The 24475-nt window shown below is 36.2% G+C and overlaps 1 protein-coding gene across 3 annotated transcripts in view; it reads right to left on the reverse strand.

Moving 5' to 3' along the window:
- The window catches only part of Uch-L5 (ubiquitin carboxy-terminal hydrolase L5), a 103410-nt gene that overhangs the window by 73334 nt on the left and 5601 nt on the right, over positions 1-24475 (reverse strand). For all 3 annotated transcript variants that reach the window (XM_090370477.1, XM_090370476.1, XM_090370478.1), the window contains exons 2-4: positions 9761-9824; positions 5650-5755; positions 264-389 (exon numbers count right to left, since the gene is read on the reverse strand). In XM_090370477.1, coding sequence (XP_090226603.1) covers positions 264-389; positions 5650-5755; positions 9761-9824 — 296 coding nt within the window. The remainder of the gene's footprint in view (positions 1-263; positions 390-5649; positions 5756-9760; positions 9825-24475) is intronic.

Here is a 24475-nt window from a genome sequence, read left to right on the forward strand (position 1 = left end):
GTTTTCCAGTTTTTTTGCTTCTGAAAATTCTCTTCTAGTCATTATGTAATTTTTGTTACAATAAATTTAAGCATGAAAGGAGACTTGCAGTCTCACTGACATTTTAAAGTTATTTCTTTATCTGTTTAAAATTTCGTTAAAATTTTTCAGAACACCCTCATCATTTGGTCAGTGACTGCTAAATTATTATATGTATATGATATAGCTGTCCACATTATATAATTAATTTGTATATTCAAATTTTAATAAAATAAATTACTTACAGTTGCATCAAACGATTGACAAAAGTCTTTAAAAGATGAAAGTGTTTCACCAAGCTGCACATCAGAATGTTTACAATTGAGCAACACACTAAGGATGGCTTGAGTTGCACATGCATTATTAATGACCTGTTAAAACAAATAGAAGACATACCATTTATTACACAAGGACTGTTCAAAAATAAATCAATTTTTTTTAAATTACTGATTTACCTCGTAAAATTTTGAACAGTCTTCCATTTTGTACATAGCTAAGAGTAAACAAATTTGTAAGTGATGCATTAATCTTAAAATAAATCAAATTTGCTCTCAGCTATGTTTTTTGTTAGGTATATTATCATACATACATACATACATACATACATACATACATAAAAAGCCTACTATCTTCACCATGTCCATCGGTCTGTCCCTCCATCCATCCACATGTAATAACTCAACTCCTATCAGATCAATTTCATAAAATTTTACTTTGGCTCTTATAAAAAGATTTGTCTAGTCATTTCAAATTTCATTAAATCTGAACTAATAGAAATGCAACAACTATCATTTTTTGTCCATCCATCTGTATGCAATGTAACAACTTGACTCTTGGTGGATGGATTTTCGTAAAATTTTACATTTGGCTCTTTTAAAAAGATTTGTTGAGCCTTCCCTGAATTTCATCAAAACTGGATGGACAGAAATCGGGCAATTGTTATTTATTTGTCTGCATGTAATAACTTAATTCTCAGCAGATGAATTTTTGTGAGATATTACATTTGGCTCTTTTAGAAATGACTTATTGAAAGTTTCAAATTTCATTAAAATTGGACCAATTAAAAATCTGGAAATTATTATGTTCCTTTATTTCATATATATATATCACGTAGGCTATCCATATATCATAGTTGAAACATCAGATATTATGTTTGTTATTGTATGCTAATTGGAGGAATGAATGGGCAATATGGTATATATTCAGAAATGAAGTGTTCGTGGTTTGTACATAAATATCACTGCTTTTCTGCTTGTTTTTTGTTATAATTCATGAATTATTAATATCTGCTAATGCATATGAAATGTAATGTGCTGCATAAATTAACTGACACAAATCTGGTTTAGTCTACTCTTAGCAAAAGCTTCAGGCTTCCTTGCACAGTATGGTTAATATGATGTACAAAACAGGCTTTTGGCAACTCATGTACAAGGGATATTTGAAAAGATTTTTGCCCACTGTAGAAAGAATGAAGTGATCTAGAAATTAACCAACTTTTATTCAATTATTATTATTATTATTATTATTTTTTTTTTTGGGAGCATTAGCAATTAAGGCCACATTGCTCCGAGAATATGCAGTGGTCATTCCCTGACATTTCCGCATCCTCCATATTTGGTGGTCACGGGCTCGAACCCTGGTCTAATCAAGAAGCGTGTGCTACGCACTGCTGCTCCTGCCCACCTGGCAGGAGCGGCACTTACAGAGGTGCCCTTTTATTCAATGCAGTAATCTCTAAAAGCTACACACCTGATCTAACATTCATTCATTTTATTGAACCTCCTTAAGGAAGGGTTTTATAAAATCCTCCCCTAACCCACTGTCGTGGTATTCTAACTACAACTTGACTATGTAAATAACGTCATTATTCATCCCAAAGCGCTGACCTTTCAAATGTGAAGTTTCTGACTTACATTTATGAAATTCACCTCAGCTTTGTGGAGTTTTTTCTCCCCGGTGCAAAAAAACCTAAACTGCAGACTGTCTTCATGGTCATCATCATATACAAAGATATGATGTCATCATCATATACAAAGAGGATCCTTCTAGAGAGTTTTCCACCATGTTTGATCTTAACTGCTCAAGGAATCGCAGTAGCAGGTAAGGTAATCAATGATATTACCCATTTGGCAGATAGCACCCTTCAGTACTCAACTTTTCCAATATCAAAAGTTGGGTCTGTGTGCATTGGATCCCACAATTTTCTTCATCACCAAACAGATTAATATGCTAATGTTTTTAGTATAGCAATCTAGAAATACTGAGCTTATAGCCCCATAGGCATCTAGTTACTGTACTTGCAACAATATAAAGACATATTTAGCAAAAAACAGTTCCTTTAACTGAGTAACTCACCTCTGAAGTCTGCTTAATTAAATTTTCATATGATAGAATCAAAAATGAAAAAAGGTAGAAAGACAAGAGCTGGGGAAACATTGAAAATACATTACTGTCCTGAAATGCATTATAGAAAAGTGTGTAAATTCTAAAACACTGGAAATATGGCATAAAACAAAAAGAGCATATGCAAGGAGAAAATATAAAACTCAAACACAGTGGCAAAAAGAGAACTACTTCTTTTAGTATTAACAATCTCAACTGCCATTAAGAATAATTCACCCAGAGTGAAGATTAAAAGTATTATGACGGGGCACATGAATGGAGAAACTTGTCTCTGACTGATTAAGGGAGAATTACCTTATCCAAACACTAGATGTCCTAGAATTTGATAGGGAGCTGGCATTCAATGTATGTCTGTCTTCTAATTTGAATTTAATTATGGTGGGCACTTCCATTTCATGTAATTTATATTCATTATCCAGATTAATTAAAATTTTAGCATCATCTAGTTTAGACTTACAAGGTTTTGCTATTAAATAATGAGAATGTTACAATAAAATAAATATAATGAAATATTTCACAGTTTACAAATTATCTCCGTCAAAATAATTGCCTTGGTCTTGCAAACACTGTTCCATATGTTTTTTCCAAGCACGGGAACATATCTGGAAGTCATCTTTTGTAGGCCCTTTTAAAACTCTTATTTTTTTCCCTGAATATCTTCAATGGACAGATAATGGGTTCCCTTGAGTATACTTTTCAGTTTAGGGATGACAAAAAAAGTCACAAGGGGCTAGGTCTGGCAAGTAGGGTGCATGTTCATACACATGGATGTTTTTTGGCCAGAAACTGGTGAAAAGAGAGCATGTTGTGTGCTGGAGCATTCAACCATCCTTCCACAATTCAGGTCTTGCCCTACAAAATGCAGCCTTGTCAGAACTTCAATATAGTATGTTTGACTAACAGGTTGAGTTGGTGGGATGTATTCAAGCATAATAATTCCTTTAGTATCAAAGAAAACAAGAAGCATGGATTCCATTTTTGATTTTGATATTCTTGCTTTTTTTTTTGGTCTGGTGAATAGTTTTGTCTTCCACTGTACTGACTGTTGTTTAGTTTCTGGGTCGTACTGTAACGACCAACTTTCATCACAAGTAATCACAGTAATCAGAAAGTCTAGATCTTCAATTTTTTTCAAAACATCTCCTTCACAAACTTGGAGTCTTCCCATTCTTCGATCTTCATTCAAAACTTTTGGCACCATCTTGGCATGCACTTTCCTCATGCCTAAATTTGCAGTTAAAATTTGCCTAACTGTTTCTTTATCCATATTGATCCATAATTTAACCATTCTAATGCTTAAATGATGATCACTTCTAATCAATGTCCTTATCCAGTCCACATTTCATTAGTTTTCATGGATACTGGATGGCCTGGTCATTTATCATCTTCCACATTCTCTCTTCCTTTTAAAAATATTTTATGCCATTCAAATACACAAGCTTTTTACATAGTATCTTCCCTATAAACTTGATGTAACAACTCACATTGAAATGAATAAACTTCCCAAATGTAAGAATTAAGTTGATTCACTGTTCAATTCTTTTGTCTGTCATTTTTCTGGTAAACTGCAAAAACACAAGGTAATGAAACCTATCTCACTGCAAAGTGAATGAGTACGTCGGAACATGACTTGGCAGACAGGTCATGTTCCAACATGTTAAGAACTACTGCAATGGATTGATATTTACATCTGTCCTGACATATTCTGTAAAATATATTCATGATAAAATGCACCTGTATTTGCAATGTTGGTGCAGCCATATCTAACCGATGCTGAACCTAAATATTTGGCCAGACAATTCTACTGACATTTTTAGTACACTATGGTACTAAAATGGTAATACACACAAATTAGGTACATTATGTTATTTAAATTGCTTATGTGATATGTGACTGTGGTATTTTTGAAAAGATAACCAATTTTTGAATATAAAGCAAGATTAGTTTAATGTCTGTGTTCTTAAAAACATCTCTAATTTTATCTGCAAGTGCGATACATAGCAAGGTTTTATTATTATTCACGATATATGATACTATTTTACTAATACTATTATTTAATTTCAAAGCAAGTTAACCTTTAGAGGTGGTGGCATGTAACTATGGTACTATTAATGTGTTATAACTTCATTGTGGGGGGGCATAAGCTCTAGCTGGAAAAGCTAATCTTATATACTGTAATTCATGTTGAAAATCTGCATTTGAAGAACAATATATTTTAGTACGGATTACCTGTGTGTATATACTACTGATATTTTTACTCCTAGTGGATGATGTTTTTTTTTTTTTTTTTGTTAGTTGTTGGCACATCGGCTTCTGTGGCCATATTGCACCTCCCAAGGTTTTTGCATTTTGTACTCTGATCCAAGCCCGAGGCGGGATTCAAACCCGCAACCTTTGGTTTGCCAGGTAGGCACTTTACCCACCCGGTTAGCCCGGTCGGCAGTGGATGATGTGAACTGAAATGTAGGTGCTGGCAAAATAAGACAGTTTCCTGTATATATGTGTACCAACAACTCAGGCACCTTTTTATAAGGGGTCAAAATTTAAGAAATTTATACTATTATTATTTTCTCTTTAAAAGGGTAAAATTTAACTGAGGGTGAGAAGAGTTGAACTTATCAGATGACTGCCAATTGTGGTTCTGTTGCTTACTATGATATCATTTCAAATCTAGTGAATAATTTAACCTGTGTTCTATAATATGGGGACAATGTTATTTTCAACAGAAGTAAAAATACATAAGCCTAAATCAGATGATGCTAAAAATTTAAATAAACTAGATAAGGAATATAATTTATACTTGCCATAATTAAATTCAAATTAGAAAATGGACACATTAAATGCCAGCTTGCAAACTGAGACATCCTTGTGACACAGCAGCTCAACTTTATCTTAAAAGAAGAGTTTTAGAGGTGCTGGAATTACCAAATTCATTCAGGATAGTATTTTCAGAGGCATGTGTTTAATTTATAGATGGTATGCTTCCCTCCCCTTCCCTTATTAGATCTCATAACTCTATGAAAGAATTAGGGCATGAATTTGAAGGAAACCAAATGTTAGGGCATGAATTCTAATTCATTACAAATGATTGCCAAAATTTCTTCACACACACACACACACACACACACACACACACACACACACACACACACACACACACACACACACACACACAAATTTCTCAAATTTCCTATACTATACATATATACTACATATAGAAAAACACACCTGTTTTGCAAAAAATATTCTGTCTAATCGACTATCTTGTACAACAGACCCTGAAGGCTCTTCTTCAGGAAACCACTTAAACAGGAAAATCAATCCATGAACTGGCCTAAAAATATTTAAAAAGCAATTAAAATAATTTCCAATAAAACCTTTTCATATATTTTTTTTCTAAAAAGTTGTTTTACATTATTATTATCTAATAAAACATATGTGCAGTTAAGCAATAAACTGGCATCATCAATAGCATAAATACAAAGAAACGTTCAAATGTAATGCCTCCTATTTTTGTCTAAGTGAATGAATACAGTTAAAAGTATTTCTTATAAACTGAAGAATACTCCATTATATTATATACAACTGTCACTATTTGTAAGTACTTACAAACAGTGCATGGACCACTGAGTGAATGTTTGCAAATAAATGTATGTGAAGAGAGTGCTTTGGCTAATCTTTTGATTAAATGTTCAATAATATTTTGAGACAAATATCCATAAGAAATCTGTTTTAATGAGAATCTGTTAGTTTAATAAAATAAATGGTGATCCATAAATAAGTCGTTTTGGATTTCACATTTGTTGAAATACTTTCATAACACCATCATGGCCATCACAGATAACATCTACTCTCAGTATGCTTCTGAAAGATCTGAGAGCAATGGGAAAGACTAGCAATGTGTTTTTAAGGTATCTCACAAGAATACTGCTCTGATATCAAATAACATTTCAGAAATCCTTTCATAATATCACTGCACTAGGAGTATCACCTAGTGCAATGATATTCAAGAAGTGGTATGCAAAACCCAGGGGAATACATCTTTTCAGAAGGTACACTAGCAAATAAAATTAACTTTGCATGCACTGGAAGTTAATTTACAATATCATACTTAATTTACAATACAATTACTGATGTTGATATTTATCAACATCAGTAATTGTTGATATTGTAAACAGAAACAAATACACATGCCAACAGAAGGTTGAATAGAAAGGGGTATCAATAACAACAAAAAAGTTTGAATAACAGTCCTAAAAAACCCCCTAAAAAGTCTGTGGGATATCTGTTGGGTCAGTGACTCTAGGTCACTGACCCAACAGATATCCCACAGACTTTTTAGGTTTTTTTTTTTTTTTTTTTTTTATGTAAGGAAATTATATCTTGCACACCAGACCGTCATATATTTTTATATGATGGTCCAATGTTCTAGAAAGTATCTCTGAGTCTTACTGCCATGTTAAATGATGCATGTAAATCAAAGCACACATCTGACAGTTTAATTAACATTGGGGAACATGCTGCTCTGGCAAATTTCATGCTGTACATAATTTCAACTTCTCAGTAGTGGCCATATCAAAACACAAAGTGATTTTTAATATCAGAGAATGAATGTTCACAAATTTTTGGATTATGGCAACATTGAGATAAGCATACTGTAACAATACATAAAAAATTAAGCTCATTCTTTTTTTGAAAAGAATGAGCTCAATTTTTCCATACTGCTCTGATAATCAACTCCTATATAATAAAATAAAGTATTATGAACTTTATTCTTAATATTAATTATGCACCTTATTCTTTACTATTTATTATTTTCCTCTCAAGCAGAGACATCCAAAAATTTTATAGGTGTATAGTATATAAAATTCAACAATAATTAGAGCATATTTGTTACCTGATTACCACATTTGCTAGGCCATAAGACACATATTTCTATTTTCTGGAAAAATATTGCCTTAAATTCATTTGTCTTATGGTCCAAACACATACTAGATGCATGACAATTTTTTTCTTTTTTTAGATCAGACTGTACACTGTAAGGGTGGTCAACCTTGTTAGTGGCACATCTACCAATGTAGTGGGGGGGGAGAGGATCAGAAATGAATATAGAATTTAAATTACACTTTACTACCGATGGGAACTTGTGGTTTACCATTTTTAGCAAAAATTTAAGCACATAGTGTTAGTGAGCACCTCATAATATATCAATTGTGTAAGGACAAACATCCATTCATTAATCTATATTAAATTTATTTTATAAATGTAAAATTGTTAAATTTTTTTTTTTTTATTACAAGCTCTTAGTATATACAGTAATTTCTTTATGTAGTTGGCAAAACCCTCGCTAACATATATTGCTGTACTGGGGTGAAGTTGTATACTTCATATTAAGGCACCTCCGTGGCCAGGTGGGCAGGAGCAACAGTGCATAGCACACACTTCTTGATTAGACCGGGTTCGAGCCTGTGACCACCGCATATTCCTGGAGCAATATGGCCTTAGTTGTTAATGCTCCTAAAAACCAAATAATAACAACAACAACTCCATATTAAGGAAATCAATAAAAACATTTGGTGTCGTGGTCAGTAGTAAGTTGTTGTTATTTGGTTTTTAGGAGCATTAGCAACTAAGGCCATATTGCTCCGGGAATATGCGGTGGTCATTCCCTGACCTTCCACACCCTCCATATTTGGGTGGTGACGAGCTCAAACCCCGGTCTAATCAAGAAGCGTGTGCTACACACTGCTGCTCCTTCCTGTCAGTAGTAAGGCGGAATAGGCTGATTCCAGCAGCCTATGGATATGCCCCTAGTTGGCAGATAACGATACACTTTTAACATAAGTGGCATGCTGCAGAAAAAGGTTGACCTCTCCTGGTTATTGTTTAGCTTATCTGAGTTAGGTGTTGCATCTCACTAGAATTTGTACTTTAATTTAAAAAAAAAAAAAAAAAAAAAAACCTACTTCCTCTTACAAATCTTTTTTTTTTTCGTAAAGTATTACACTTCAATATATGAGATACCACCTACCCCACCCCCTCACTCTGCTTCTTTCCACTGAGAGCCACATACATCAATAAGTGGCACAATCAGTCCAAATTACCAGCATTCATTTCATTGACCAAATTCATGACCATCTAGAATCAGTAATCCCTTTATATGTATAAATCAGTGAGTCACCAGTGGAGAGAGAAATATCTATTTAGAGATGTTTCTCTAAAGACCTCAGAACATGACTCTACCTTGAGATAATCAATGCAATTCTACTCCAAGAAAGGGCTTGCCATCTTCCATGGAGACTGCAACCAAAAGTTTAAGAATCACAAGTTTTAGGAAATAAAAGAACTTTAATAAAGAGCCCATATGGCACCTCCGTAGCCAGGTGGGCAGGAGCAGCAGTGCGTAGCACACACTTCCTGATCACATCAGGGTTCGAGCCCATGACCACCGCATATCCCCAGCCCAGATAAAGGGTGAGGGTTGGCGTCAGGAAGGGCATCCGGCCGTAAAAATTTCATGCCAAAACAGTAAAAATGCTGACTTCATATATACACAGGGTGTCTCAAAAATACATGGCATAACTTCAGGAATGAGTTCCTCATATGTAGACAATAAAAATATTTTATATCAACATAGTTCCGGAAATGCTTGGTTTCTGAGTTTTGAAGGTCTGTCTATGACACTTAACTGCTCACATCATCTTTTAGTAATTGTTCAAAATGTCCACCTTCTACCTGAATACAAGCCTCACATCGACATCTCACGGACTTGCAAAGACGATGCCAAATTCCTGGCATGTTTCATATTGTCTCACAACCTGACAATTCGATTGCGGAGAGTTTCCACATCAGCTACCAGAGTCGAATACACCAATGACTTTAAATGGCCCCACAAGAAATCTAATGGATTTAAATCAGGTGAACCTTTCATGATACAAACAACGAACCTCCAGAGCATTGCCGTCTGTCAAACCGTACACAAAGTGCATATCCGCTTGCTCCTGATTTGAGTACATGGTCGGAATGGAAAACCACCAGATTCTGTCATGAAGGATATCACCTGTGGGAGATAAGACATTCCAGTTAATAACTTGGGAACCAAGCATTTCTGGAACTATGTTGATATAAAATATTTTTATTGTCTATATACGAGGAACTCATTCCTGAAGTTATGCCGTGTATTTTTGAGATACCCTATATATAATGGAAAAAAGGAGAGGATGAAAAAAATAAAAATAAATAAAGAGCCCATATGATTAGAATTAATGGCAACAGATAGGAACTTAAATGGAACCTAATGAAAATAAATTTACAAATTTGATTATGAATTATAACTCACTTTAATTTTTCAAAGCTTTCAGCATCAAGGCTCCATAATTCTTCTACCTGTACTCCCTTTACTCCTATATAATAAAAAACACATTACTAGAAAGTAAACTGAGTTCCCAACTCCACTATCAGTGATAATCAAATAAAATCACTTAGTGCTTAGACAACAACATTAAAGACAACTGATTAAAAGATATTTACATTGAGAAATATTTCCATTCTAACCTTGATAATCTCCATCACTTAGAAGCTTAGCACCGAGAAAATGATTTGAGATACTTCATAATTAGTACAAATTGAACTGAAACATATGAAGAGAACACAAACTTAACAATCATTAGTATTTGCATTTTTATTTCTTAACTCACTTGGTATATTCTTTTCTATTCTTCTTTGTCTTCCAAACACAAAAGCCATTCATGCTTTGATTTTCAGCAATGAAATTTTACAAAACATAAATTTTTGGCAAGAAAACATAATGCCTTATTAGTTTTGTTAAGCATAACATGTACCTTGTGAGGCTTCCCATAATGCTGTGTTTGTTAACATTTAGGATTAGATTCCTGAAGGAACTTTTTTCTAGAAACACTGAATTAGTAAGTTTCAGAAAGAGGTTAAAAGGATTTTTCACTCTTTCAAAACTGACCTATATCATCTTATTGACTTATCCACTATCAACAAAATGCCTCCAATGAATCAACAATGATTATCAAGTTCATCTTTGTAATTTTCTGATTATAACAGACCCCCCTACCCTACTAAAAATAATACAATGGATGTAATGAAAAAAATTTATAGCAGGTCTTAAATTAATCTATTGCTATATTATAGATTTGTACAATGGATATAATAGACAAAATAACCTAGTTAAAATCATTAAAAAAAAAGTGAAGTTAACTCAACATGCAAAGCAGGTGCCACTTGTGTGTTATGGGAGGTATTATCTGCTATACCATTTTTGATGGCCTGGTGACTATCAAAACATCACAGGTAGATAGCTGATATCTTTTTAAAGTTTCTTTTCTTTTTTTTTTTCTTCTGATTTATTCTGAGTGTCATGATTCAGCTTAATGGGTATCGTAGCAGATATCACTACAAAGGCAGTCTTAAGGCAGGAATGAGGTAATACTTTTTGTATCAATAAAGTGCCCAACGTATTTGTTCCAAATTTTAAAATTGTATACAGTGGAACACAGCCAATCACTTTTAACACAAAAACAATTGCATTTGGGCGCAAGTTCTCAAGGCCAGAAAAATGCATATAGTAGTACTACCCGCACCTTTTGGCCAGTGTGGCATTTTTATGTTTGCATCAAGGTGCTTAAAAGTCTTGACAAAGCCTTAACCATAGAGCAATACTATAAATGACATACACAAATAACAGAAGAGACAGAGTGATAGTTAGTACCACGGTAAGGAATCTTCACACCAGGAAAAGGACCCAAAATTATCATTCCTAAATTTTATTTTAAAAATATTTTTTATGTGAAATAACAACAGTGTTAAATCTTTTATTATTATGCTGCCTATATTACTTCACAATAAAATACAACCTATATATAAATTTAAAAAGCCCATTCAAATATTTACCTTCTAGGCAAATTTGCAAATTCATAAGCAAAGTGAGAAATGAAAGTCTTAAATTTGATGGCCCTTTGCACTCTTCCTCACAAGAAACCCCCCAGTTGTTAACATTCTTGGAGCTTTTCTGAGCCAAGGCTACTGCTTCACAATAAATACAGTAGGCCCTTGATTATCTGAGCTTATATTAATAAGCTTGCAGTTGTCATGAGAGACACAACAGGTCCTCCACAAAAAGAATTTCACAAAAATTGTTCATTTAATAATAATAACTGAAACTCTCTCTACTTTAACTATACACAATAGTTTTTAGAATGAAATCTTATAGTTTTCAGAATGAAAAGCATACAATGATAAACAAAAATAGTTGCAAGGAAGGTTGCATGACACCTGACAGGTGCTTTAACTTTTTCAAAAGCATCTGTCAGGCATCATGGCAGGTGCTTTCATTCTCACAACTATTTTCATTTGGTAGTTGCACTGCACATCACAGGTGCTTTGCATGCAATTTACTACTTCTTAAGTAGAAAATAAATAAGTCTAATATATAACAACAGTTTCCCTTTAATTCATTATGTAATTAATATTCCCTTCTTTTTGGGAATATATTAATTCACTAACACATTTAAGAAATTTATAATGTGTAAGTTACTCTGTGACCAAACTATACATCCCTGATCTCCAAATCATAGTTTTGTTTGTCTAGTGTCATAAACTTGATTGCTTACTTTACTGCTATGTAATTCACTGTAAATTATTGCAATCGATCCAACAGTAAATAGAAAATTTTGTTTCACTTTCCTAACTTACAGCCTCACTTAGGTCTGATGATAGGATTCAGAAGGAATCCTGAAATGTCACCAGACAACACTTAGTGTCAACACTATGCTTGTAATTGATATGTATTCATAAAAATCTATTCAGCTTTTTCCAATTCTACAAGGTATAAAGTATTATAATTATATATATATATATATATATAAATGTAACAACAATGGGGTTGTGCATTACATGGCAGCATCCTTTCTATTTTTATTTTTGTATATACATGTATATATTTTTTATGTATACTGTGATTGCTTTCATTCCTTTAGCTTTCTCTATATATTTCGTTATTTTTTCTGTATCTCTCTGCTGCTCTACTCCTTATATTTATTATGGTCATTGGGTCCTTTCTGTGTATCAGTGGTCCTAATCCAAGAAACACTCTTATTTTGTCATTTTCTTCCTTTTTCTTTTATATACTATATATTTTCTATATACAAATGTATATATTTGTACGAAATAAATGAGAGCTTACAAATATTTTTACATATTTTATCTTAAATCTCGACATGCATGAAATATCTAATATACCCATCACATATTACTGTGCAGGGAAAAAAACTGAATATGTAGTTTTTATGGAGAGATTTGTTCTATGCTCATGCACAATATAGCCTGCAGAGCTGAAATTCTGTTGTCTTGGTGCACTGGTATATTTGAAATATAGTGCTTATTATTTGTCACAATGTTTTATGATTTTTCAATAAATTGATTGAGTAATGATAACATAAAAATAAATTGAAAAATCATCTACTCACAAACCTCTTGCTCTTCATTACTTGGAAGGAACAAAAACAGCCTACTGGAAAGACAACTTGAAGAGTATGATGGAGTGAGATAAAAGCTTAGTGCAGTTTACAGACAACATGCTGTTTCATAACACGTTTCATAAACCAGCAATAAATTCAGTCAGGTAACAAAATTAAAAGAAAAATCGCACACAGATAATCAGGTATTTACCATAATCTGTTATCTTGGTTCAAAAAATAAACTTATGTGGTACTAAATCTCATCCTAGACCTGGTCCGGCCCGGCCCGGCCCGACCTGATCTGCCAACAAATTTGTGCCAGGTTTGGGGTGTTTTTGATATTAGCAACCTTGAACCTAGCCTAAGTAGATCTCTACTTAATGGAAAATAAGTTAGGTTTCCAGCTCCCATGATATAAAAAGCATAACTCTATTCATTTTGTATTTCATCATTAATATATTTTGTTACTACCAAAATACATTTATACAAATCAGTGATTGATTTTGCCAAGTGTATTATATCAAACAGAATCACCTCAGAATATTTTTTTTGATTGATAATAATACTATTAGTGGGAGTTTTGAGAGATTCCCACCTTTTCGGTATAAAGTTTTTTTATATTAATATTTTACACACACACACACACACACACACACACACACACACACACACACACACACACACACACACACACACACACACACACACACACACACACACACACACACACACACACACACACACACACACACACACACCCCTTCCAACTGTCCCATTTAGACAGAATTTTTTGAAATAATCAAGCTGCCATCTGGTTTTCCAAAAAGTTCACTTCGCTTACAATTTAAAGTCAAGTTTGTGTTATTTTTAAAATACAGATATATTATTTTTTCAATTATGGACAGAACAAATTTAACAACATGACAATAGAATGCTGGTATATGTTTAGAATATTAGGTGAAAAATACACATGAACTTATACATGATTTTATAGTTATGTTTATACTGTATATTTCATTTTTGTTATTACAACAAAATTTAACTTTATATCTTAATTTCATTGCTTGTTTATCTGTAACTGATACTGGGATTTATCCAATCATATTAAAGAACTGTTGAGAGAGAGAAATTGAGCTAAAACAATGAGAGTATCATATTCAAAGTCTCTAAAGATTTGAATGCACAAATGTTACTCCAAATGATAAGTATGGTTCTAAGAGTAAACTGGCTTCTACAGGTCAGTAAGTAATGAGAAAAATTATTTCTATAATGGCAAAAATGATGGGGTGGAAACCCCATCATTTTTGATATAGTGCATAATCATTTAGATATGAAGTAAATCAATGAGGAGTCACAACCACAACAAAGTCAGTATATAACCTGTGTCTGGATGCAGGTTACTGTCCTTGTTGTGGGTGGTAACTTGTGTCCCACCACAAGAGCAGATCATATTGCCTTGTGGTTGTGAATTACTTGCCAACAGAGTGCCAGTGATAAAAGAGAACAGTTACCTGCTCCCCATCCAAAAATGCTCATTAAACAATGTTCCCACTATTTAATAGGCTAGGGATGAGGAGGCAAAATATTTACCTATTCACCCTGCATTTATTAAATCAGCCAGCTGTTTCGCTGAAAGGAATTCAAACCATCTAACAGATCACAATGCTATTAGAAAATAAATGGGTTATGAAGTTTAATTTTAAGTAATTTATTTATACTTTACTAGTTTTATATATAAAAGGGCAAACCAAATGAATATGGACAAAGGTACACAACAAGTAGACTATTAAATTTATATAAAAATGCTCTCCAAAAGCATTCATACATTTAATTCACTGACCAGTCTAATAGCATATGTAATGGAGTAGAGGATGGCTGGAACACCTTGGAAATTAAATTCTAGCTTTTATAATGATACGAACACCAAATAAATAGTTTAAAAATCAAATGAACACCACATATACAGTCAGTTCTGCTATAACACATTTTGGCAATGTGAATTTGCTCCAACACAACTGATATATTAGGTAACAATGTGGGTATAATGCAATTTTCGTGTTGGCTCACGTGCGATTTCGTCTGCGAGTAACATAAAGTGAAGCAAAACCCGCCACCAAGCTGAACTGACCTGTGCAGCAATATATACAAGTTATGAAGCTTAAAAATGTCAAATGTGTGAGAACTATATTTCTCACTTACTGTAATTTTATTGGTCGGAGACACTTGTCATTCGCTGTATTCACAAGACATTGTTTTCAGGAGCTCACATTTTTCAGTTCGAACAGAAATTTCGTGAGGTGTGAGCAGAGGAGTACATTTATGGAGGTCGCTATCATAAAACAATTTGCAGTTCCTAGTTTATTGGGCTTTTCTGTTAATGCAATCTAATGAAAAACGGGCAGTGAACTCGAACTTATTGCATTTGCAATAATACCAATAGCTGGAATTTTGTGGGTTTTTACTTTATTATGGTGAAATGCGTTTCCCCTTCCATGAAATTTTCAATCGCATAAAAAACAAATTTTTAGAATCTTCTGCTCATTCCTATTTTTTAAGCTTCCTATTTTTAATGCACGAAAATTGTTATTATATAGTATATATTACAGTGTTATATTTACTGTAATATTTATTTATTTATTTATTAGAAACTTAACCTGTGTTAGCAATTTTATTGGGTTTCTAATATTTTTTTTAGTATTTTACTTACCACACTGAACATGTTTTTTTTTTTAGTTCTCTGCCCCATCCCTATTTTTCCCATTAACTCCTTTGTTTTTAATGCACGAAATGCCATAACGCAGAGATTTTTAGGAACACATGTACCACGTAATAGCAGAACTGACTGTATACAAAAATACCAACTCAGGGTAGTGGAGAAAGAAAAAGATCTGGTGGTAACTGTGCAGTCAGATATGCCCTATGAACAGTGCAAACAGGGTGCCAGGACAGCCCACAGGGTCTTGTCAATGATACGCAGAAGTTTGCCAATAGGCATAAGGAGGTGTTGACCCTGTTGTATAAGGCAAGGGTTAGGCCTCATCTTCAGTGCTGTATTCAGGTCTGGAAGCCTCATTTGCAGAAAGATATGGATCTCTTGGCACAGGCACAGAGAAGAGCAACTAGATTAGTGAAGAGGAAAAAAGGGTGCTATCACCAGGAATGGCTTCAGTTCTGAAAATTGTAGCATCTGGAAACCACACCTTCCATTAGAAGACAATGCTAATGGAATCCTTCCTCTTGGCATACTGAAAAACAAGGTGTGGAGATTTCAAGCCCTGCTGTGGGTCATTATGGAACAAGTAAATACATGGGCTGTGTTAAGGTAACTAAGAGTAAGAACAAGTACATATATACTTGCATGTACACTAATGCTAGGAGAACAGTAAATAAATTTAAAGTACCAATTAAGTAATCAAATGCAGATGCTAGGGATACTGGAGACACGGTGCCACTCAAACATAATGGATGCAAAATTTGAATATGGGGAGTGCAATGTGTACAGAAAGGACGTAATATATAGTGCTGATTGTCAAATGGCACCAGAGTCCCCCCCCCCCCCAACACCACATTTGTATATTTTATGTCACAGTACAAACCCTGTAAAGTCCAGAGATAGCATGAACTTTAGTGTTGATCTGCATAGTGTAGTGTTGGGTTAGTACAGAAAAGGACATAGTAGTTGTATAGTGTTCACTGTTAAGTGGCACTGGGAACCCTCTTGCTTTGTTACAGAAAGGACAGTGTAGTTTGACTAGTAGCACCAGGAGTTTCCCCCAACTCCACAATTTGCACCTTTAGACATATACAGTCTGTAAAAGCCAGATAGTGTGAGTTAGTGTGTATTTGTGAAGGGTTAGTGTAGGTCATGTTAGTATGTTGTTCATCTGGCCTCTTAGCCTAGAGGCTTGTAGAAACCACCAGCCACTAGTTACCATTCTTCACCATGGGGTGGTGGGCCAGGTCAGTAGGAAGAAATATTCTAGTGGGTTAAACTGTGGGATTGCCTGAGCTTCCCAGGGAGTATACAGAAAAAAACAAAAAAAAAAAAAAAAAAAAGGAAGACTGGGAAGATAATGTGAGTAGGGGATAAAAGAGGGAGAGAACTGTGCAGGCAGTAGCAAAGGTGGCCAGCAGGTTGAAAAGGTGATGGAGGTAGTCACTAAGCAAAAGTGGGATTTAGGAATCCACATGTGGGAAGGAGCAAAGATATAGGGAAAGGGATCCTTACAGTAGTGAAAAAGAGGGGGATAGAGCAGGGGGTAGGGGAAGTAAAATTAAGAGGCGCATGTAGCTGGAATAAGCCTGCAGTTGTCATGGGGAGACAACAGGTTCCCCACAAAAAGAATTGCAAAAAAATTGTTCATTTAAGGATAACTGAAACTCTCGCTACTTTCAAGATATATATTGGCAAGCAGCACTGGGGATTTTCCTTACAAACCATATTATACATTGCGATGCTACAAACTCTGTAAATGCCAAAGATAGTGTAAGTTTTAGTGTTAGTTTGCATAGTGTAGTGTTGGCCTGTTCCTCTGCCATTTAGCCAGGGGTCCCACGTTGTCTGTCCTTGCCTCAGGGAAGCAGCTGGGTGTAGTACAGGTAGAAAGTTCTCTGGCAGGGGTGAACTCTGAACTGTCCTTGAGCTTGCCAGGGAGGGTACTAGGGAAAAAAAAATGTTAGAAGAAGAAAGCATGAAAAGGGGTGACAGAGTGAAGATGGAGGAAACAGATGAAGATTAAGGTGGACAACAGAAAGACTGTCTACCTGGAAATAGGAAGTTAAATGGATTGAGGGGCACCCGTGGGAAGGGCCCATCCTCCCATGGGGGAGGCTGTTAAGGAAAGGTAAAAGGTTTGTGGTGGTAGTATCCCTAGGTGAAAAGTTGGAATGGGAGTGTAGGGAAGAGGGCTCTATGTGGGGGTGGGAGTATGCTTGAGGATACACAGTGCAGCTATGCATGAAATCCCACACTGGCCAGAGTAGTTGCAGCCAGTGTCAACAGTTCCCACACCATGCCTCAAAAGAGAAGGTGCATGGCTTCAGCAAAGCAGGGGTGGTATACACACTCCTTTTTTATTATTATTATTACTGATTTAGCGGAAGACTGGTAGGTAACAATGGACAACAATCACTCATGTGCCTCCTTTCAAACATCATCATACACTGAGAGACAGGACACATACCACCTAAATAAACACAACCACCAAGACATCCACACTTTTTTTTTGACTCATCACAACTACATACATTCACTTGGCCACCACAGTTTACACGGGTGACTTTACTTGCACTCACATCTGTACATCTTAACCTGGAAAGATACTTTTTACACACACACACACACACACACCATGAATTAACATGTATTGGACATTCTCATTAACGCACACCATGAATTAACATGTAATGGACATTCTCATTAACGCACACCATGAATTAACATGTATTGGACATTCTCATTAACACACACCGATCCTTTTTATAACATTACCCTGAATAGATGTAGCAAACTCGCATTTTATAGATTTTTCCCCCCAAGGTTAAGTGGACTCATTTCCCACCCAGCAAGTTTCACATATCAACACTACTACACTATTAAATACAATCACTCATACTTAACATGCACTCCATCAAAAATCAAAAACATTTCCTTTTGTACTTCCATTGGGTGGGAAACATATTCTAGGCCAGTCATTATCAACAGTTTTCACAGTCAGGGAGAGGAACTTTCTAGGTAGAGGCAGGTGTCAGTTTAGGTTATTGCTACATGGTTGCTTTTCCTAATCAAAAAGCTTTTTGAGAAAATTCAGGCCATGTAATGTATGTCATCAGAGATAAGTTGTTCATCTCTGCGGCTTATGGGTCCTATTTTTGTCACAAGTATACAACTGTGGGGATGATAATTGGGGCAGTCATACAAGACATGGGCCCAATCCTCATCAGCACCACAGGTAGCTTTTGGGTTGTGTGTGGACTAAGATAACATAGTTTTGTGTTCAGGGAGCCATACCCTGTTAGCAAAAATGTAATGTATATGCCTGGTGCAAACTAGGGTGGAGGTTTCAGGGTGACTAGGGTTATCTGTGGCAGGAATATCCTAGTGATGTTCCCTTTATCTGATTGGTCCCATCCATCTTACTATTGCTGGCATAGACAGGTCAGTATCCTTTTCTTTTCCTGTTTATTTATTTTTTTTTATTATTATTTTTTTTGTAGTTGTTGGCACATTGGCTTCTGTGGCCATAGTGCACCTCCCAAGGTTTTTGCAGTACTTTGATCCAAGCCAGATGCGGGATTCGAACCCACGACCTTTGGGTTGCCAGGCAGGCACTTTACCCACCTGGTTAGCCCGGTCGGCTTTTCCTGTTTAGGATCAGTTGTTAGATCTATGTTGATCCCTATGATGTCAGTAGGGATTTGCCATTTGAGCCTATAGTTGAGGGGAGGCTGTTAAGGGAAAGTAAAAGGTTTGTGGTGGTAGTATCCCTAGGTGAAAAGTTGGAATGGGAGTGTAGGGAAGAGGGCTCTATGTGGGAGTATGCTCTGTGGATACACAGTGCAGTTATGCATGAAATCCCACACTGGCCAATTATTTAGTTCTAAATTCTAATTATTTAGAAATCTAATGGTAGCACATTAGCCAGAACCTACAGGGCAGAGGTGCTGACCATGTGGCATGCCCTGGTAATTGTAAATAGGATGACACACTGGATGGATCCTAGTTTAGCTGAATTGTTGACTAGTAACATTCTAGGGAACCAGATGTCAGCCCCATAAGTAATTACTGGGAGGAAGATAGCCTTATAAATGAGGGCTAAAGTCTTCCTTTTTAAACCCAAGTCAGCTCTACTTATTCCAGCAACCTTCTCACAATTTTACCAACATTTGTTCAATGAGGGTGAAATGTTAGATTGGAGTCAAAGATTACTCCAGGGTATTTTAGTTTGTTTTTAGGAGATTTCAGGAAAATTGTTCCTGAAATCTTTATCAGGGGTGATCTTAATTTGCCTTTCAGTAGGATGGATTTAGTTTTTGTACTACAAATGACAAGCTTATTGGTTTGTGCCCATTTCTGTAGAATGTTCAGGGCATGATTTGCCTGGTCTTCTAGAGTGCTTCTGATATTACCCTTTACAAGGAGAACAAGATCATCTGCAAAGACAACCTTGTCCACTTGGCCTGTGTCAGCCTCCAGGAACTTGTCCAGCACCAGGTTCCAAAAACAGTACTGAACTCTGAGGGCATTCATGGGTAACACATTTCACTGTATACATTGAAATCTAGTTTGCACTGCTATTTCCCTGTTATTAAGATAATCGTCTATACAATTATACAGGTTCTGTGGAATACCAGCATGGCGTATTCTCCTGAGGATGCTGGGCTACCATAAGGTATCAACGGCACCTGCAAAATCAATTGAAACAGCTGGCACGTAGATTTCCTGGGTGGTTTGAGCTGCAGTCCCTAGTTTGTTCATTACATCCTCAGTTGAACATAAAGGTCTGAAGCCACACTGTATGTCTAACCAAAGGTTTGCATTCAGATAATGTGTTTTTAAGCTATAGGATAATGAATTTGATAACTATAATGAGCAACTGTGCAGAGAAATAGAGTAGGCCAGTAAATCAGAGTGTCTTATAATGGAGGATTTTAATTTCCCAGAGATCGACTGGAATTTGTGGGTTGGTCACTCACATGCTAGCAAGGCTTTTGTGGATTTATTGGATGATTGTTTTCTACATCAGCATGTTTGGGAGGCAACTAGAGGGAGTAATACTCTTGATCTGATTACCAGTAGTGATTCTGCATTAAGAATCTGCAGATAAAGGAACCACTAAGTGGCAGTGATCACGGTGTGCTGAAGTGGGATTTACTCAAAGAGGTAACTACCATCAAGGGTAAAGGGAAGGGTTTTTGCTTTCGTAAAGGTGACTACAGTGGTCTGAGACAGTATTTAAATTCTATAAGGTGGGACTAACTGATGATGTTACTAACAGCAAATTCAAAATGGGAAGCATTCAAAGAATTAATCTTGGAAGCTACTAGGCTTTTCATACCAACTAAGAAATATTGTTCAAGGTTTGGGCCTAAATGGATGTCAGATGAACTAATTAGACATGTGAAAGAGAAGAAAAATGCATGGGATACATATAAAATAACAGGTGACACAGAAGCCTATGATAGATATAAACTGGTCTGTAACCAAGCCACAAAGGAGGTTAGGCAGACGAAGGCAGATTACGAGAAATCTTTGGCAAACGATGCAAAGAAAAACAGCAAAGAGTTCTTTATTTATGTAAACTCTATAAGGAAAGGGGATGAATCAGATTGGTCCACTTGATATCGATGGTTCAACTGTTGATGATCCTGCTCAGGTAGCTAACAAACTAAATGAATATTTTGATCTACATACACACATGCCGAGTTATTCAGGGAGGGGAATGCCAGAGGTGTATTAAACTCTGGCAGTAAGCTAGATAATCTTGTAATAACTGAGAGTAAAGTGGAGGAGAAATTGTTGAAGATAAACATAAGGCACCTTGGGGTGGATGGAATCTATCCAGTTATATTAAAGGAGGCGGCAAAGGTAGTAAGCAAACCCTTAGCCATAATTATGAGAGCTTCTCTGGACTCAGGGGAGGTACCCATGGACTGGAGATGTGCAAATGTGACCCCAATCCACAAAGGAGGATCAAAAGGAGATGGGTAATTACAGACCTGTTAGTTTAACTTCTGTTCCAGGGAAATTAATGGAGGCATTGGTTAAAGAAGCATTGCAGGATCATCTAGACAAGATTTCAGTTATAGCTTGGACACAGCATGGGTTTGTTAAGGGGAAGTCTTGTCTGACCAATCTGACTGGATAGTATGATGTAGTCACAAAGGAACAGGATGCAATGAATAACTTTGATATCATATATTTGGATCTTAAAAAGACCTTTGATACTGTTGCACATGGAAGACCGCTGCACAAATCGGAACAGTGTGGCATTGGAGGCAAATTGCTGCAATGGATAAAGGGATGGTTAAGTGGGAGAAGACAGAGAGTGGTAGTCAATGGAAACTGCTCTTCATGGACTAATGTTATTAGTGGAGTCCTTCAGGGTTCAGTGTTGGGTCCATTGTTGTTTTCTGTATTTATAAATGATATTGATGATGGTATATCAGGCTTAATGTCCAAGTCTGCAGACGATACGAAGGTTGGCAGGGTTGTTAATGACACTAATGACAGTACGCTGCTGCAACAGGATCTAGAAAAGTTGAGCAGATGGGCTGAGAGGTGGCAAATGAAGTTTAACATTGACAAATGTATAGTACTACATAAGGGAAGCAGTAACCCCAGAGTAACGTATCAACTTTGTGGTATTACACTGACAGTGGTAGAGAATGAAAAGGACCTGGGGGTAAAATGTGCAGGCAGATGGTCTGCAAGAGTAGCTCATGGTGTCTTATCAATGATATACAGGAATTTTTCTAGAAGGGATAAGGAGGTGATTATGCCCTTGTATAAAGCAATGGTCAGGCCACACCTTGAGTACTGTTTGTTTGTTTGTTTGTTGTTGTTATTTGGTTTTTAGGAGCATTAGCAACTAAGGCCATATTGCTCCGGGATATGCGGTGGTTATTCCCTGACCTTTCCGCATTCTCCGTATTTGGTGGTGACGGGCTCGAACCCCGGTCTAATCCCCAGAAGCATGTGCTACGCACTGTTGATCCTGTCCACCAGGCTACAGAGGCGCCACCTTGAGTACTGTATACAGGTCTGGAGGCCTCATTTTAAGGATGTAGAGCTGTTGGAATGAGTACAGAGAAGGGCAACAAGATTAGTGAATGGAACAAAGGGTTGCTCTTATGAAGAAAGGCTTAAGTTTTGCAAATTATAGTGTCGGGAGACTAGGCACCTGCGAGGTGATCTGATTGAGGTATATAAAGCCTTGAATGGTTTGAGCACGCTCAATGCTGATGGGATCCTTACTCTTGCTCAGAATAATTGCCTGAGAGGGCATAAATTCAAATTGAGGAAAGACGGTTGTAGGATAGATGTGCAGAAGTTTGCCTTTAGCCAGCGGGTGGTTGATTGCTGGAACAAACTTTCATCTATCGTTGTAGAAGTTTATAGCTTAAATAGAATCAAGGCAGAACTCGACAAACATTGAGTAAGTGGATGGGTGAAATAAGGTTTTTTTTTTTTTTTCTATGTGCCTTTGCTAATGCTAACGTATACTACGAGCATTTCCAATACTTTGCCCAAAACTGGTAACAAGGCAATAGGGCCTGTATGATTTAGGATAAATTGGAGGTTTTCTGAATTCTTTTTAAGGCTAATCTCACAATTTCCATGTGGTGGGAAATATATCTTTACTTAGATAGTTATTAAATATTTAGAGTAATGTTGAAACTGACTTTTGGCAAGAATTTTTAGCTAAGGTAAAGAAAGCCAACACGAGAACCACGGGAAACTTCAGGAAGCCTTTACCAGTCAAAAGCGTTTCCCGGTGCCACAGCTTCTCCCTGCATTCTCAGTCAACAGATGGTGCGTGTTATCGGTAGTGGCAGTAGAAGTCAATAACGATATATTTATTAGTTTTTTTTCTTATTATTAAAAGAAGATTATCGTAGTTCATGAGTGGGCTGAAATTTACTTATGAATACACCCTCTAGACTGCCTCAGTCTTAGGGTGTTTATCTCCCCCTCCTGCTTTTTAACCAGATACAAAAACGACTTCTACAGATGGTGCGTGTTATCAGTAGTTGCGTAGGAAGGGAGGATAAACACCCTAAGACTGGGCAGTCTGGAGAGTGTACCTGTAAGTAAATTTCAGCTGCCAAGGCATTAACACTCATGAACTCCAATAATCGGCTTTTAATAATGAGAAAAAAACTAATCAATTCATCATTATTGACTTCTACTGCCATTACTGATAACATGCACCATCTGTTTACTGAGAATGCAGGGAGAAGCTGCGGTACCTGGAAGCGCATTTGACCACTAAAAGTTTCCCGAAGTTTCCCACATTGGCTTTCTTTACCTTCGCCGAATTTTTTATAATTTCTGGTTTGATTAAATTGTGGGCAGAGAGCATTTCTCTTCCTTGATTTTATTAAGAGCATTTGTTAGTTATACTATAGTGAAAGGGGGTTCTATATCCAGAGATACACAGGCCTCATTCTCATTGCTGTTGGTTTAAGGATTTATTAGCCACATCGGCAACTATGGTCATAGTGTGCCAGTTCTCATTGCAGATGGTTTGTTCATAAGTTAGTGCTTGGTCATCATCTGGGAACAGACTCAAGGATATTATTGACCTTTCCACCCCAAGTGTATGTTGGCAGTCCTGTCATGTCATAGTATCAGTGGTGTGAACTGCATCACCTTTTGGCAGGTTGTCAGTAACTACGTGGTAGGCAAAACCGCAGGGGTCCACATTATCAAAGGTACCGACAAGAGCCCTTCCATGTTTCTTTTTTCCTTTGTCTTATTAGTTGGGTATAGTTATTTCTCAGGGAGTGATTAGTCTCCCTTTGGGCATTTACCTCTGGAGGCAGGCTAGACCTAGATCTTTGAAAAT

Source organism: Mastigoproctus giganteus, chromosome 3 (assembly GCF_048544385.1).
Source record: "Mastigoproctus giganteus isolate SK-2022 chromosome 3, ASM4854438v1, whole genome shotgun sequence".
Classification (NCBI taxonomy): Eukaryota; Metazoa; Arthropoda; class Arachnida; order Uropygi; family Thelyphonidae; genus Mastigoproctus; species Mastigoproctus giganteus.